This window comes from Tupaia chinensis, unplaced genomic scaffold (genome assembly GCF_000334495.1).
Source record: "Tupaia chinensis unplaced genomic scaffold, TupChi_1.0 Scaffold000392_1, whole genome shotgun sequence".
In the NCBI taxonomy this organism is placed as follows: domain Eukaryota; kingdom Metazoa; phylum Chordata; class Mammalia; order Scandentia; family Tupaiidae; genus Tupaia; species Tupaia belangeri.
In genome coordinates, this window is record NW_006159894.1 from 4,442,760 (window position 1) to 4,460,978 (window position 18,219).

The window sequence follows — 18,219 nt, forward strand, 5'->3', positions numbered from 1 at the left end:
ATCACTGAATTCCCACGTAGTCAACTGCTACTCGAATCCTGGACCTGGTGACTTCAAACTCATGCCAGGCATGTGTGTGTTTATGTGTGTGTGTGTGTGTGTGTGTGTGTGTGTTGTGTATGTGTGCAGGCACCAAAGATCCCAAGAGGAGAATGGAGGAGAAGGGATTACACATAGCATCCTCCAAGGGGGGTGATGGCTCCCTTTCTGTTTCTCTGTCTCTTTCTGTCTCTCCAGCAAGAGCACATCCCCTATAGCAAAAATTTCTCTAAAAACAAACAAGCAAAATAAACAAAAACCAGCTGAAAGAAATACTAAAAACTCTTTGAAGAAATAAAAAGCAATCCATACTTTTTACTTTTATAATTACTGAGATAATTGAATAGGTGGTCAATTCCAAATTTGGTAACCAGAAGGTCAACAGCTTTCCTGTATTTCATGCAAGTAACTAATTTAAAAATAATGGAAAAGATGTCATTTACAGTAGTGTATATAAGAATAACTAAGAATATCTTGTGTTTTACACAGTTATTATCTTTATCATTATATCTTTATTATTCTTTATTTATCCTATATTTTAAAAGTTGAGATCTGATGATACATATGAAAGGTTAAGGGGACAGGTTTCATGGCCTGGCAGTTAAGGCATGAACTTAACTGCACAGTTTGAGCCCCTGACTCAGCAGCTTGAGAAATTCTCCAGGCATGTGTGTATGAATAAGTGCCCCCAATCCCAAAAGGAGACAGAGATGGAGGAAAAGGGATTGTAGCCTTTTTTCTCTGTCTCCCTATGGCTCTGGCAGGCACAAACACCCTGTAGCAGAAAAAAAAAAAAAAAAAAAGATTGAAAGAAAGAAAAGAATAAGATGGCTTTAAAAATGGAAGACATAAAATATAGTCAAGGGTCTTCTCTCCTTAAATATTACTGATACATTTAATACCACCCTAATGAAGATTAATAGGATTTTCTTGGAATTAATAAGCTAACTAAAATTCACTTGGAAAAATAAAACTTAGAAAAAAGAATCAGAAAATTTTTGAAAAATAACAGGAATTGGGGAGGTGGCAGAGAAGTAAATATCAATTTGAATACTTGCGGCTGGCAGGTGGTGTGGTGGTTGAGGGCACTGGACTCCCACATGACCAACTGCAGTTTGAGTCCTGGACCTGGAGGCTTGCTTTCTCACTTTCCTTCTCTCTCTCTCTCTAACTCTGTCCCTCTCTGGTCAAATTAAAATAAATAATAAAGTTAAATAAAATAATTTTAAAAATTGGATACTTACTATAGAGCTATATGTAGAAGTTTTCTTTTTCTTTTTTTTTTGAGAGGTTTTAGCTATAGGGTGTGTATGCTCGCCAGACAGAGAGAAACAGAGAGACAGAAAGTGAGAAATCACCCCCCATGGGGGATGGCCACACCGCAATCCCTTCTCCTCTGTTATCCTCTCGGGATCTTGGGCATGCACGCACACGTGCCCGGTGTGAGTTTTAAGCCACTGGGCTCGGGATGCAAACCGCAGTCAACTACGTGGGAGTCCAGCAACATAGCCATTACGCTAACTGCTGGTCCCATATGTAGAAGTTTTCTATTGGTCTTGAACAGATAAATCTATTTACCAAAATTCCTATAAGATAGCTAGTTGATGCTATTATCATATTCTAAAATACATTTCAAGTCAAAACAATTTTCCCCTTACAATAAGTGTATTGAGATGACTAGCTACCATTCAGAGAGAAAATAAAAGGCAGCTTACTGTTATACTTCTACAACAAAAACAAGTTGGAGATGGATCAAAGACTTAAGTGTGAAACAACAAAAACCATAAGAGTATATGGGGAAAAGAAAGTATAAGAGAAATTAAAAACAAACAAAAACAATAAAACTTGGCGTGAAGAAGACTGAAGGTGACCTAAAACCTAAAATCTATAAACAGAATGTTGGCAAGTTGTATTACATAAAAATCAAACAAAAAATTGCCTTGCAGAAAAGATAGTGACAATGTCAAAAGATAAACTGGGAAAGATATCAAATACCCCACAGGGTCCAGCAGTTAGCATAATGACTATGTCACTGGACTCCCATGTAGTCGACTGCGGTTCGAGTCCCGGAGCTGGTGGCTTAAAACTCACGCTGGGCGCGTGTGCGTGCGTGCCCAAGATCCCAAGAGGAGAATGGAGGAGAAGGGATTACAGTGTGGCCATCTCCCCGGGGGGTGATTTCTCACTTTCTATCTCTTTGTCTCTCTCTGTCTGTCTGGCAAGCACAAGCGCCCTATAGCAAACAAACAAACAAATAAAACTTCTCCAAAACACCCCACATAAGCAGAGTTCATTTCCTTAATAAGGAACACTTGTAAGTCAATTAAAAACAAAATACAACCCAATAAAACAAAGGCAGAGAATGTAACCAGAAAGTTCACAGCAAAACAAACAGGTTACTTAAAATTAGGGACAGATACTCAAATTTGCTTATTTTTTAAAAGTGCAAAATTAAATGAAATGCCTTTTCCTTGTCCTTTAGAAACAGTCGTGGAGATGTGCCCATTGATCTACCACCACTTAAAATGTATGTCCTTTGACCTAGGAGTTGGTTCTACCATCAGCTTATTCTGTAGAAAGACAACAGCTCAGGAGCCAGCTAGTGGTAGGGTGGTGAAGGTGCCTGGATCCCACAGGGCTGACTGCTCACTTCAAGTCTTGGACCTAGCAGCTTGAGAATCACACTGGGCATGTGTGTTTGTGTGGCCAAATCCCAAGAGAATGGAGGAGAAGGGATTGAAGCATGGCCATTGCCGCTAGGGGGTGCATTCTCACTTTCCCTCCCTCTCCCTAGTGAACTCATGTACCTTATTGCAAATTTAAAAACAAACAAAAAAGATAACAGCTCAATAAACAGCATCTCAATGTGTAAAGTACCAGTTAGGAATGTGGGTTCCTGCGTTATACTACTTGGGATCAAACCCTGCATGGTTACCTCCTTTATGACCTGGGTCAGGGTCAGATAACTTAAACTCTGTGTGGTTTCTCAGCTAAAAAAACAAATGAACAAACAAAAAAACGGCTATAATATCTCCTTCATAAGGCTGTCACCATGAATAAGGAATGAATGTATGTGTAAAATGCTCAGAACTATGCCTGACACATAGGCTCGTGTCTTAGCTACTATGTTCAGCACCATTAAAGCTATGGGATTATTCCTAATTTAAGAGTATAGGTAGGCCTTGTTTGATAGGAGAGTCACCAAATGGATTATAGCACTTGTACACACATGAACTCTTTGGCAGGTATTAAAAAGAATGAAGTAGATCTGTATGTACTGATACTAAAAAAGTCCCATGCTATTGCCAAGTAGAAAGAACAAAAGCCACAAGGGCAGTGTGTATGATGTTTCCAATAGTGATGAATTGTAGATGCATGTGTGTTTCTGAAAGGATAATCCTCATAGGAAAGATGGATGGCAAAGAAGAAATCATCAATGGATAATCCGGGAAATTGGAGTAGTCCATCATTCAGCCAAAAGATACTGAGTTTGTACATCAGGCATTGTTCAGGGGCTGAGGATGGAACAGTGGAAATGCTGCCTTTGTGGAATTGTATTTTATTGAGTTTGACAAGCCTTAACTGTAACTACAGTATATAGTACAATGGATCAAACACATAGAGCAGGAAAGAGAATTGAAGGGTATAGCAGAGGATGAATTTTAATTAGGGAGGTTAGAGTAGGTCTCACAGGGAAGGTCACACTTGACCATGTGTTGTGTTGAATCTAAAATGTGCATTAAAAAAAAAAACAACAATAGAATTAACTCCATATTATCCCATCTCCGACTTGGGCAGCTGACTTGTGAGGTTTATCTTCTTGGTTGGTGGCATTTTATAGAAGGGCACCTGAGAGTATACCTGCATGTTGTTTCTGTAAGAGCCGCTCTCCCACTGCCTAAACTGTCTTTAACACAGCAATTCCCAAGCCCTGACTTTATGTGAAACACTCCTCAGCCACTGAGTAATCCAGTCAGGGCACCAGCTGAAGGGGTGGAGACCATTTTCATTCATTTCTCCAGTAGATAAGAAACCAGAGAAGAGGTGAAGGCTGAGTCACAGGAACACGGGGCCTGGAAAGGGCATCTTTCAACACTTACTCCAAGTGTTATAGCTGAGGAGAGAGGCTGGCGTAATATCCTGACCTATGAGCCTGCAGATAATTCCCCAGCCACTCACCAGTGCCCGGGTGCTCAGGCCACTGCCTCAGCCATGTCACCAGGCCCAGGTTCACTCTCTGCATCTTGGGGCCTGGTACACAGTGTGCTCTGAAACACATACAGGAGGGGCTGTCCCCAGGCAGGCAGACAAGGCTCTTATCCTCTCCACATATCCACAGACATGAGCAGGGTAGAGCAGGGAGACAACGTTACCAAAGGGTGCCCTATTACAACCTGAGGGGGAGAGAGGATGATGAGTAGTAATGTCCACACCATGGGAAGATTCACTTTGATTGTTTAAATAATTTTTTAAGTGTAATTAACTTTCCACATCTCCTTTTCTATCCCCATTGTTAGGCTGTGTCCAACAGCTCCGATTTGTAGGATAGCTGGCAGGAAAAGGGTGAAAATCTACTTCGTGGCCCACAGCAAGTACACTACAAATGAAAGCTCAGGGCTTTCAATGCATATCTGCTGATACTACTATTGCTGCTAAATTGCAGTGGAAAAACTGTATGAACCAGAGCTCAGGAGGGTAGTGAGAAGTGGAGTAGGATGAGCTCTTTGCTTGGGCTTGGGTCTCAGGGAGGCTTCTTGTAATTTGGTGGATATCTCTGTGACAAAAGAGATGGCAGGAAGTGACAAATCTCACTGGAGCTCAGGTTGAGATAGTCCTCCCCACTACTGTGAGCACAGCCATGCAGAGGCCATCATAGCCTTTGGACTCTACTATCCCAGGCATGTTCCCTGAGACACAGTAGAGACCCCCTTTAGTGAGTCCCCTTGTCCTTTTGCTCACTGCTGGCCTAAGTTCAGAGGAAAGCAATCATGGTGGCATCTTTCGAAGGGAACAGGCAACAGAATTCAATTCCACTAGAACTAGAACATAGTATCTTCTATGCACAGAGGGGGACAGAGTCAGCTGTCTTCCTCAGGAATTCCATAGCCAGGGCTTCACACCACTAGCAGGGCAACAACAAGTTTTCATTAAGTTTAATCAAGCACCTCCCGTGTGCCAGGCAGTGTGTTCAACATGGGGGAAGCACACTGATAGTTCCTTGTCTAGTAGAGAGTAAAGCTAATTCCCTAGGCGATCTCAATACTTTGAGGCAAGTGCTCTGTGGGGTGTAACCCAGCTTTGGCAGCCCTTCATGGACCACAGAAGTACGAGAGGTCTTGAAAAAGTTCATGGAGGGACCAGCAGTTAGCATAATGGCTATGTCGCTGGACTCCCATGTAGTTGACCACAGTTCGAGTCCCGGACCTGGTGGCTTAAACTCACACTGGGCACGTGTGCGTACGTGCCCAAGATCCTGGGAGGAGAATGGAGGAGAAGGGATTGCGGGGTGGCCATCACCCCTGGGGGGTGATTTCTCGCTTTCTGTCTCTATGTCTCTCTCTGTCTGTCTGGAGAGCGCAGGCGCCCTATAGCATAAACCTCTCCAAAAAAAAGAAAGAAAGAAAGAAAGCCCTATTGGGAGGGTCTGTCTGGTTTTAGTTAGAATCTCTCTCATACTCATGAAAGAAAGAATGAAACATATATATATATATATATTTTTTTTTTTTAAGAGATTTTTGCCTTAGAGCATGTGCTCACCAGAGAGAGAGATTGGGACCGTGAGTAAAGCTAATTCCCTAGGCGATCTCAATACTTTGAGGCAAGTGCTCTGTGGGGTGTAACCCAGCTTTGGCAGCCCTTCATGGACCACAGAAGTACGAGAGGTCTTGAAAAAGTTCATGGAGGGACCAGCAGTTAGCATAATGGCTATGTCGCTGGACTCCCATGTAGTTGACCACAGTTCGAGTCCCGGACCTGGTGGCTTAAACTCACACTGGGCACGTGTGCGTACGTGCCCAAGATCCTGGGAGGAGAATGGAGGAGAAGGGATTGCGGGGTGGCCATCACCCCTGGGGGGTGATTTCTCGCTTTCTGTCTCTATGTCTCTCTCTGTCTGTCTGGAGAGCGCAGGCGCCCTATAGCAAAAAAAAAAAAAAAAAAAAAAAAAAAAAAAAACCCCCAAAAAAAAAAAAAAAAAGAAAGAAAAAGAAAAGAAAAAAAAGAAAAAAAGAAAAAGTTCATGGAAAATGCATATTATGAAAAAAAAAAAGCTGTGCTGTGCATCAATTTCAAAGATTTTTCCCCAAAATACTCTTAATTTCACATTTCCATGAACTTTTGAAGTTCTCTCATATGTGTATAGTGGGGGATATATTCACTCTTTGCACTTTTAATTTACTTACAAATTTAATTTCAATAAGGCAAACAAAGTTCTTGGTTGTATTGTGTGTCCAGCGCTGTGCCATGTGTTGAGGGACAAACATTTTGGAAGGTACTTCTGCCCTTGGGGGACTTATGAGTCTTACATGAAAAAGACTTACAGAATAATTATATGTGTGGGATGAGCTCATGAATTTGAAGAAGGGAGTGGCCACTGTAAACTGGAGGAGAGTAAGGTGACTGTATGGAACACTATGACCTCAAGAGTTTGTGATCCTTGATTCCCTGATTTTATTGCAAATAATCTATTTTCCAAGAACAATAAAAAATGATGATCCTACCAATGAAGCCAATAGCAAATAAGACCCCAACTATGATTCCAAATGGAATCATTGTCTTTTTTTTTTAAGAATTATTTAACTTTATGTATTTATTTATTTTAATTTGACCAGAGAGGGACAGAGAGAGGGAAAGTGAAAAAGCAAGCTGCCAGGTCCAGGACTCAAACCGTTGTCAGTCATGTGGGAGTCCAACAACCTCAACCACCATGCCACCTGCCGGCCCTGGGACCACTGTCTTGCTCAACTGTTGTCTATGTCTCTACTTCCACTTTCTTCATAGAGAAACCAGTTATCACAGTAGGTTGGATGAGCCTAAGTGGAAGTGAAAAAGGGGAATACCTACATGGCTAGCAGCTCTAAAATGAGACAGGTGTGACATTCAGGGAAGGAAAATGGTGGAGAGTTATTTCTGATGAATAGAGTCCCTCATTAGTTGGAATGAAGAAAAGAAAGAGAGTAGGTCTACAAAAATGATGACTGAGACAGTATCTGGAGCTTGGTGCAGACATGGTAGCACTGAAGTAATTTCAGTTCAGAAACACCAGAGAGCCTTGGTGGTATCAGGTCTTGGCCAGCTGAGTTGAGTAGTATTTTACAGGAAAGCCCTTGTTAAGTCAAACATCAACAGCCTCTTAACTCGACCCATTAAGATAGACCTCAAGAGTTTGTGATCCTTGATTCCCTGATTTTATTGCAAATAATCTATTTTCCAAGAACAATAAAAAATGATGATCCTACCAATGAAGCCAATAGCAAATAAGACCCCAACTATGATTCCAAATGGAATCATTGTCTTTTTTTTTTAAGAATTATTTAACTTTATGTATTTATTTATTTTAATTTGACCAGAGAGGGACAGAGAGAGGGAAAGTGAAAAAGCAAGCTGCCAGGTCCAGGACTCAAACCGTTGTCAGTCATGTGGGAGTCCAACAACCTCAACCACCATGCCACCTGCCGGCCCTGGGACCACTGTCTTGCTCAACTGTTGTCTATGTCTCTACTTCCACTTTCTTCATAGAGAAACCAGTTATCACAGTAGGTTGGATGAGCCTAAGTGGAAGTGAAAAAGGGGAATACCTACATGGCTAGCAGCTCTAAAATGAGACAGGTGTGACATTCAGGGAAGGAAAATGGTGGAGAGTTATTTCTGATGAATAGAGTCCCTCATTAGTTGGAATGAAGAAAAGAAAGAGAGTAGGTCTACAAAAATGATGACTGAGACAGTATCTGGAGCTTGGTGCAGACATGGTAGCACTGAAGTAATTTCAGTTCAGAAACACCAGAGAGCCTTGGTGGTATCAGGTCTTGGCCAGCTGAGTTGAGTAGTATTTTACAGGAAAGCCCTTGTTAAGTCAAACATCAACAGCCTCTTAACTCGACCCATTAAGATAGTATCAGATAGTTGTTGAACCACCATAGGGTAATGGCAGGAAGTGACAAATCCCACTGGAGCTCAGGTTGAGATAGTCCACCTTGATCTACCATGGTGCTTCAAACAAATCACAGTTCAACAGCCCTGCCCTGAGCAAAACCTTGTCTCAGTAAACACTCTCAAAGGGCATTACAAGTCTATGCTGACCACGTGGATTATGAGCGAACCAAGGTAAGGAGAACCATATCAGAAATCCACTCGATTTGATAAGCAGCTCTGTACAAGATAGACTGGACAAAGTGCTAGTCTCCATTACCCCTACCAGGATAAAGATGGGGTGATGCCAAGAGGTTGTGAAAGAGGCCTTTCTGCCATGGTTCTCTGCAGAATCAGCCCTCGTACTACCTGGTCAAGCCCATGGTGAAGAGTCACCAGATTCAAAGTACAAACAGAAAGCTTTATTGCCAACAGTCTCATTTCTTGGGGTGACCTCTCAAGGCTATTGCCTTTCCAGGTACCAGAGCTAGAGCTCTGTGTCACTTACCAGATGTGAGCATCAGTTTTTCTCAACTGCACACAGAAGGGACAGGTGATGATTCTTATTTAGAAGAAATATTGTGTGTGCGTACTGTTGGGTAGATGCAAAGTCCTCATAAAGGCTGGCTTCCTTTCCCTTCTTCTATTTGCTACACTTCTCAAATCGTTGTCAATATCAGATATTGTGAGACATTCCAAAAGAGAAGAGATAATCTTACTGTAATTGCCCCTCAACTATGCGCCAAGAACTCAGTAACTTTTCACTTTCATTTAAATAGAGTGCTTCCAGTAGGAGAAGACATGGTCTATCTCTGACCCAGCCTTCTCCTTGCCCACCCCACATCCTTCCACAAGTCACTCATAGCCTCATAACTCTTAGAATAGAATAACCAATATAGACCGAGAGGTCTACTACTAGCTTCCCTGAAGAGGATTGATACCATGGCCTGGCCACTATAGTAAATGGCCTGTCTGACCTACCAAACTCCAAAAATTGTGTATTTATCCAGACGAGCTGAGTTGAGAACCCAGAGTGAGTCAGGCCCTGCATCAGGTGGAAGAGCTAGTGACACACTGCATTTCTGACATCAGGGTATGTGGTCATGCAGGAGAGAGACATACCTAGATGCATTTACAGCAGAAAGTGGCAGAGCAATGATAGCTGAACCCGTGGCTGCTGGGAACACATTGCCTTCACATGCTGCCCAGCATGAGAGTCACCTCTGGCTGCACCCCAAATGGGAATTCAGGACATCTGCTGGCCAGGCATTCAAGATAGATAGGAATAGACACTACACTGCTAGTTTCTAAAAAACTAACAAATCCTAATTTGGGAATTCACTTGCCTGAGTGGGCAACTCACATAATATAAAATGGCTTGAAGAACATGACAGGCACGTGTGTAGGCATGCATACATGCATGTATGTGTGCCCCAAATCCTGAGAGAAAAATGGAGAAGGGATTATGACATGACCATCCCTCCTGGGGGTTTATTTCTCACTTTCTCTCTCTGTCTCTCTCCAGCATGTGCTCTATTAAAAAAAAATAATTATTTTAAAGTAAGCATTTCATAGCATTTAGTACCTTCACAATGTTGTGCAACTATCAGCTTCAGTCATGCCCCATATAATGATGTTTGGGTCAACAATGGACTATATATACCACTGTGGTCCTATAAAATTACCACGGAGCTAAAACATTTTTATCGCCTAGTGACATGCCAGCCATCATTGGGTCATAGCCCAACTTATAACTCACATGTTTTGGTGATGTTGGTGTGCTGTCAGTAGTATAGTGGTACCTGCAATTATATACAGTCCATAATATTTGAAATGATCACAAAGTAACCATGATGCTGATCTATGTATTTACTAAACTTTTTATTGGTGTTTCTTCTACTTACAAAAAAAGCTTACTATAAAACTGTGCTGTATTATGCCAATGACAGCCTTATCTATCTTGAGTTTGGCAAGGCCTCCATTTTTTTAAAGAATAATTTGTATTTTTTAATTCCATTTATTATTAGTTTTTAATTTGATCAGCGAGAGACGGAGATAGAGAAAGGTAAAGGAAGCTGCCAGGTCTGGGATTTGAACCATGGTTGGTCATGTGGGAGTCCAGCACCTTAACTACCATGCTACCCGCTAGCCCAGCAAAATCTCTTGATTGCATCATTTCAGCTTTGCTTGATTTAATCATGTGCTCATCATGGCCCTTCCAGCAGGACAAGAAGTGCAGTGTATAGTCCTAAACTAGTGTGTGTTTTTTGTCCTAATTTTTAACAACAAAAAACAAAAACAAAAACAAAACAGAAAAAAATTAAAGATAAAAAAAGTTTGTGTAATATTGGTATAAAGAAAAAAAATTTTTTTGGGTGGGGGAGAGAGGTTTTCGCTATAGGGCACGTGCGCTTGCCAGACAGAGAGAGACAGAGACACAGAAAGCGAGAAATCACCCCTAGGGGGGATGGCCACACCACAATTCCCTTCTCCTCCGTTCTCCTCTTGGGATCTTGGGCACACACGCATACATGCCTGGTGTGAGTTTTAAGCCACTGGGTCCAGGACACGAACCGTGGTCAACTATGTGGGAGTCCAGCAACATAGCCATTACACTAACTGCTAGTCCCAAGAAAAAAATTATTTTGTACAGCTCTATAATGCATCTGTGTTTAAGCTGTATTATTATAAGAGTAAAAAGTTAAAAAGGTAAGCAGTTTATGAAGTAAAAGTTACAATAAGCTACGATTAATATATTATTGAAGAAAGATCGATCATTTAAAATAAATTTTAGTGTAGTCTAAGTGTACATTTATGGAGCTGTCAGTAGTATGAAGTAATGTCCTAGGCCTTCACATTCACCCACCACTCACTCACTGACTCACACAGAACAACTGTTAGTCCTGGAAGCTCCCTGCATGCTAAGTGCCCTATATGTTTTTCCTCATTTGTACTGTACTTTTATTGTACCTTTTCTTTTCTTTTTTCTTATTATTAAATATTTTTTAGTTTTTTTTCTTAGGGTGCATGTACTCACAGGAGAGAGAGAGAAAGAAACACAGACACTGAAAGGGCAAGTGAGATATCACCCTCCCCCCCCAGGGGGATGGTCATACCACAATCCTTTCTCCTCCATCCTCCTCCCAGGATCTTGAACACGTATGCACACATGCCTGGCATGATTTTTCAAGCCACCAGGTCCAGGACTCGAACCACAGTTGGCCATGTGGGACTCTAGTGACGTAACCACTATGTCATCTGCTAGCTACCTTTTCTCTATGTTTAGATACACAAATACTTACCATTGTATTACAGTTGCCTACAGTATTGTGTACAGCTTTGTAGCCTAGGAGCGATAGCAAGCTACACCTTCTATGTTTAAGTACACTTAGGCTGTTCATACAGCCATGAAATAATCTAATGACACATTTCTCAGGATGAATCTCTGTTGTTAAACAACTGTAGTTCCAAACATTTTCACTACTCCTAAAGAAAGCCCTGTACCCTTTAAGCAGTCGCTCCCCATTTCTCCCTCCTCCCTACTTCTAGCAATCACCAATCTGCTTTCTATCTATGCATGTGAGATGGGAAAATTCTCAGAAGAAAAATTTCTTCCAGTTTCTAATTCTTTGGCCTATGCACTAAACTAGACTTATCGGAAACTGAGGCACAGCTCACCTTCAGAGCTAAGCAAGCCAGTGTTCAAATTCTAGATCCAGTCTATTTGTAATGTCTTCAATGTCTTTGCTTCTTCTTTTAGATTTTTTTGATTGATTGATTAATTATTTTAGGTTTTGCCATAGGGTGCATGAACTTGCCAGAGAGAGGAAAAATGAGAAACTGCTCCCCAAGGAGGATGACCATGCCACAATCCCTTCTCCTCCATTCTCTTTTTGGGATTTTGATCATGCATGTACATGCACCCAGTGTGCTCTTTAAACTGCTGGGTCTCGGATTCTAACCGCAGTCAGCCAGGCGGGCGTTGAGTGCCTAACCACCATACCACCTGCTGGTCCCCCAATATCTTTATTGCTAAACCTCAGTTTTCTCATCTGTGAAACTACTAGGTTGTTTGGAAAGTTGTGACAAATTTTTTATGTTTTTCTATGCAAAAATGCATCATGACTTTCCCAGTGACCCAAATAAGTACCTACTTTCTAGGACAATTTTGAAAAACAAAAGACAGAAGCTCTATGAAACACTGCGCACTATGCTGACCTACAGAAAATGTTGAAGAATGGGAGCTACAATATTTGCAGTTCTAGAAAAATGTCAACCCGGAAAGTATGTAATAAATATGTGAACTCAATACCTGCTAAGATTCATGAAAGTATTTTCACAAATTAAATTTTCAAGGAAATCTGAAGGAAGGCCAATCCTACACATAGGCGAAAGAAGGACAGTTTTTAGCAACAGGCTGCCTGCAGCTTTAATCCTAGTGCAACAGTGTGCTTGCTTTGTGACCTTAGGTAAGTTGCTTCACCTCTCTGAGCCTACATTTTCTTTTCTTTCTTTCTTTTATTTTGGATAGGTTTTGGCTGTAGGGTGCGTGTGCTTGCCAGAGAGACTGAGAGAGACAGAGACACAGAAAGTGAGAAATCAACCCCCAGGGGAGATGGCCATGCCGCAATCCCTTCTCCTCCATTCTCCTCTCGGGATCTTGGGCATGCATGCACATGCGCCCAGCATGAATTTAAGCCACTGGGTCTGGGACTCGAATTGTGATTCACTACATGGGAGTCCAGCGACATAGCCATTATGCTAACTGCTGGTCCCTTCAACCTACATTCTCAAACGTGAAATTGTAAAGTTATCCATCTCAGAAAGACTGTCTTGATTAAATGAATACCTACTACGTGCTGGTAATTCACTGACTTCATCTTTCCTCTCTCCATTCACAGTTCTCTCTCCTCCCTTGATTTCCAGCTTCCTTATATATAGTACCTGTGGCCTTGCTGTGTCTTGTACTTAGATTTGTATCAACACACTAGTATCATTGTGGATGTCTTTACCTTCAAGAAATTAAAATATACCCTGGGTGGGGCAGCAGGTGACACGGTGACTAAGGGTGCTGGACTCCCACATGGCCGACTGCGGTTCGAATCCTGGACCTGGCGGCTTGCTTTCTCACTTTCCCTCTTTCTCTTTCTCTCTCTGATCAAATTAAAAATAAACAAATAAATAAAGTTAAATAAAATAATTCTTTAAATAAATAAAATGGGACCAGCAGTTGGTGTAATGGCTGTGTCGCTGGACTGCCACACTGTCAACTGTGGTTTGAGTCCCAGACCCGGTGGCTTAAACTCATGCTGGGCGTGTGTGCGTATGTGCCCAGAATCCCGAGAGGAGAATGGAGGAGAAGGGATTGTGGCGTGGCTATCCCCCTTGGGGGGTGATTTCTCTCTTTCTGTCTTTCTGTCTCTCTCTGTCTGTCTGGTGAGCGTACGTGCCCTATAGCAAAAACCTCTCCAAAAAAAAGTAAAATAAATAAATAAAATAAAAGTATACCCTGGGAGAGAAGACTACTTTATATATTAGGTCAGGACCTGGTCAAATGCTTGGCTCATACATTCTGTTTGATTTGGACAGTATTTTTATAACATAATTAAATCAGAATGCATTTATCTGGGGGCATACCTGCCCTGAATTTTGCTGGAGTCCCCACTACCAGCATCTTATTAGATATCATCTACTTTACTTATCTGTATTATCTACCTGTCCTTTAGACATCTGTATTTATGACTCTCATTTTATTTAGTTTTTTTTTTTCATTTTATTAATGGCAATCACATAAGTTGTGTCTAGGAAACTTTATTCCGTGCTTCTTCTGTTCACCTCAATTACTTGTCAGTAGAAGGGGATCACCATAGGGTGACTCCATGCTAGAATACAGAGAGTGGGCTCAACTCAACCAATCGCTGCTTGTTTTTAACTAATTAAGTCTGTTATTTTCTTTTCTTTTGATTCTGCCTCTGTTACAGAATAACTGTCACCTGTAAGTTGGAACTATAGATTCAATTCTACTTTGCAGACTACCAAAATAAAGTTGATAGGCACAGAAGTTACCAAGCCCCAACCTGGGACTTCTTGAAGGTCCTTCACATTCATCTTAGATATAACCTGAGGCCCTACCCTTTAAAATAGGTCCAATTTCATTCAAAAACTATTCCAACAGTCGTTCTCACATGTCTCCCCCGTCAGCTCTTACCATAGGAAAGAATGGAAGCCCAACGTGAACACTGGAGACAAACTCCCGGCCACCACGGGGGAGCTAAGGCAAATGCTGGGGCCCATAAGAGAGGTCTCTGTTGTGGTTCTCCTTCCCTCCAGCCAGGCAGCAGGAGAAAGACTGATCCATGCTCCATGTTCCCCTTCCCCTCACGCCTTCTGACACAGAGGCTTAGAGGTGTCCCTTACAGTCCTCCAGGGTGGGGTGTGGGGGAGCATGATGTGCAAATGGGACCTAACAAGCTGACTGTTCTAAGTTGCTTCACTGAGGATGAGGGTCAGGGTGCCCCCCTTGGCCTCTGACACAATCCTCACAAGCCCCCTTGCTGGAAAACACCCCCTGGATGTCCTCTTACCCTGTGAAGGGACTCCATCTCAGTACTCCCAGCAAGCGGGGCTTCCAGGCTCCGAGTTCTTCCTGGCAAACGAGTTCCCGTCTCTCTGCCCTTACCCCGGGTTCCTCCAGGGACCGGATGACTTCAGAGCATCCCTGCAGGCAAACAGCCACAGCCCAGAGCACCCCCAGTTCTGCCCTGCTCTGAGTTCCCAGCCAGGCAATGGCCGGGCTTTCTAACGTGCTCGGAGACTTCACTTCCTGGTTTTTCTTTCACAACTGAAAGTGGAAGCGTTCTGACCAGGGAAGAAGCCGCCAAATCTACCCTGGCTCATTTCAAAGCCTTTAACCCCACGGTCCTCAAGGGCTGAAACAAAAGCCAGCTTGAATCAATCAACACCATTCACCCTGTCCTGTTTTGACCAATCACCTCCAAACTGAGACATAGAGTCAGACGAAACTGACTTGGGGTGTCCCCTCAGACCACTAGCGTCAGAGAGGCAGAGTTGACACTTGCTGTTCCCTGCTGGACTCGCAGAACAGGCCAGACCAGCTAGAGGGCACCTCAGCCCTCGGGCCATACAGGGACCCTCTGTTCTCTTCTCCAGAAGCTCCTGTCTCCACTTCCAGAGCTGCCTGACCATTCCCTAAGCAGTTTTGACAAAGCCAGCACAATAAACAGACAAGTCAGGAACTACGGGAAGCGAGTCATTCCACACATGATTTCTTTTTCTTGGCTACAGCGGCTCAAATGTTCACACCTCAAAATCTAAGTTAAAAATGTTTTCTGCCACTTCTCTTACGGCTCGATATGACCAGGACCTGCAGTACTGTCATTTGATTCTCCCAAGGCTGTGTCCACGGAAGGACACCAGAGCTGCTGTTTTCAGATTCGGAAGCAGAAATAATGAGTTCTCCTGCCCCTTCCTTCCTGCCTCCCTGTGTACTGCCGCCTCACAGTCACCCCGGAGTTAAGCAACACTTTCCCCAGACTTGATCCCTCCAAGAAGGCTCACGGTAAATTCAGCCCGAGCCTGACTCTTCATTACAGCTAGATTAGGATTTGTTCTGTCTATAGAGAGGAGTTCTTAAAAACCTTCACCTATAAATCTGGAGTGAGTGGCACCACAGTCCCACACTCTCCCACACAGAGTGTAAGAGCTGATCTCTTGGCCTCATGGGAGCCCCCGCTATCAGAGGAGAAAGATGAAGAATGGGAAGATAAAGGGTAGGCCCCCTGGCATTCCATCTTCTGGGTCATTTCATGGCTGTAGGAATTGTTTGGCTTTTGATTTGTTTCAGGAGCTCAGCTCCTCAAGAGGTGACTTCCTCCAGAGGACAGCAGAATAAGGGTCAAGCCTCAACTACGCTGATACTGCTGGGTTCTTCACTGGGTACCATCTTTACCAAGCCGAGGAAGAGCTCAGGGCAGGGATAAAATAAGGATTAATTTCATTTCATCTCGTCCAGGATTGAACGCTTCAGTTCAGAAAGGTCTAGGTTGTTCTACAATCTCATCAGAGTTACATTCTTATCCAGTCCCATGTGTTCATGATTGACACCCTGAAGGGTGCAGGGAGTCAAGAAAGGTTTTAGTAACATACTGGAATTCTGCATATGAAGCAGGCTGTAGAGACACACCAATCAGGACTCAAATCCTAGCCACACCACCTCCTAGCTGTGTGGCCCAGGAAAGAATATTTAACAGTGCAGGGGCACTGTATTTATCTATCTATGCAGTGGGATATACCATCTACCCTCCAGGAGGTGAGGAGCTAATGAAGTAACACATATTATGTACCTCGTAGAGTCCCCAGCACTCAATAGAGTATTTGCTAAAATTCCCTGTTCTGTTCCAAGTGGGAATCTCTGCCATCAGCAGCTCATGAATGGCTCTTCTAATCATATAAGAGAGATATTTCAGAATGGAAGATGGAGGTGACTTATATCCCAATATTGTCTTTAACCCTGAAAGGTGAATCATCTGTTTCATACCTGTAGTTGAATTAATGCTCTCTTTCAGTTCCATCTGCTAGCATTCAGAAGGCTCAGATATCACCACCCTCTTGCAAATTGATCTTTTCTTCACCTTTCACACAGGTCAGCTGAGATTACTACTTAACTGAATGCAATTTCACATTGTAAAAGAGCCTCAGGCTAAGAATAGACGGTCCCACCTTTCCCCCTTCACCTCATCCTCATAGATCTTTTAAGTCTAGAGTAGGCAGTATTATTGCAGCTTACCTGGTAAGAATACTCTCCCTTCCTAGGTCCAGGGAATGCTCCCCTCACAGCTGGCTGGATTAGTTTAGCAGCACATTCAGGCACCCCTGCCTTTCCCTCAGCTCCTGTGACTGAACCACAGCTGAAGCCACTGTGTCCTGTCCCAAGAGTGCCAACAAGCTCCCCTGGAAACTTTGAACCTATTGCAATAGAGGTTCAAAGGTAGAAGTTACCTGTTCAAACACTCATAGTAACCTCTGACAGTGAGAAGTGCAGAATTTGGAAAGAGGTTAAAACAAGAGATTGTTATGCAATAGGCTTATGAGGAAAAAAAAAAAAAAAAAGACAGCACTCAGCTCAGAAAGCAAAAGTTTAACAAGAGAAACCTTTTATAAAGCTCTTTCCTCAGGGGAAGGGAAAGGGGTAGACAGTGCTTTGCATCTGCTTTCTTGGCACGCTCCTCGAGATTGCTATAGAAAGAAAAATCTAGATAACAAGAGGGGGAAAAAAAACCCTCCATGAGTTTGCCATGAAAGAACAATGAAAAGCCACTCCAATTGGATCAAGCTATAACTTTAAGATGGAGACCTAGCAGAGGTCTGTGTTTGGAGACTGCCCTTTTTCTACAAGGGGTAGGAGTCCTCTCCAGAATGAGATCATCTCCAGGATAACCAAATAAGTCAAACTAATCTAAAGTCTGCAGTCTAGACTGAAGGACAAGCTTATGTGCACCATATCTAGGACATAGGATCATGGATACAGTTTCCACCCTCCACAGGCTAGCAAGGCATTTAAGGAATTGCTATTATATTACTGCTTAGTCTATCCTACTCTCTTTTTTTTTTTCCATTTTGAAGTCACTAGTCACCACTGTTGATTCCAAAATCTTAAGACTGCAAAGCATCATTACTGAACAAGAACAATGGATAGAGATGGAAGAGTCTCTGGAGATTGACTTCAACCTTCACTTTACAGGTGAGACCAATGAGACCTTTTCAGATGAAAGAAGTCTCCTAGAATTACCACCAGTTAGTTGTCAAGCCAGAATGTGACCCAGGGCCACAGTCAACCACTCTGGTTTCTATGCTCCTTTATAGGACTGCCCAGTTGATCAGAGGACATCTAACCACCAGTAGACCTTAGATACATGAACATTTTCTGAGTACCATGCTTACAGAAATTCGAGGAAATACTGCATTAGGTTTCTTCTTACTACATTTGGCCAGGTGGCCAATATCAAAATCAGAAGCCAATACCACTTCCTGCTG

The 18,219-nt window shown here is 42.7% G+C and overlaps 1 protein-coding gene across 5 annotated transcripts in view; it reads right to left on the reverse strand.

The window, feature by feature from the left end:
- Positions 1–17,134, reverse strand: part of ACSL5 (acyl-CoA synthetase long chain family member 5) — a 61,557-nt gene extending 44,423 nt beyond the window's left edge. The window contains exon 1 of one of the 5 annotated variants that reach the window (XM_006153936.3): positions 16,973–17,134. Coding sequence is in view for 2 of the 5 variants with exons in the window: in XM_027773990.1 (XP_027629791.1) it covers positions 14,751–14,768 (18 nt within the window). In the remaining 3 variants the exon portion in view is untranslated. Of the gene's footprint in view, positions 1–8,674; positions 8,695–14,750; positions 14,882–16,972 lie in introns of those variants that run through there. The other 4 variants (XM_006153927.3, XM_027773990.1, XM_027773989.1 and 1 more) reach the window with 4 other exon arrangements.
- Between the last annotated feature and the right edge of the window lie 1,085 nt (positions 17,135–18,219).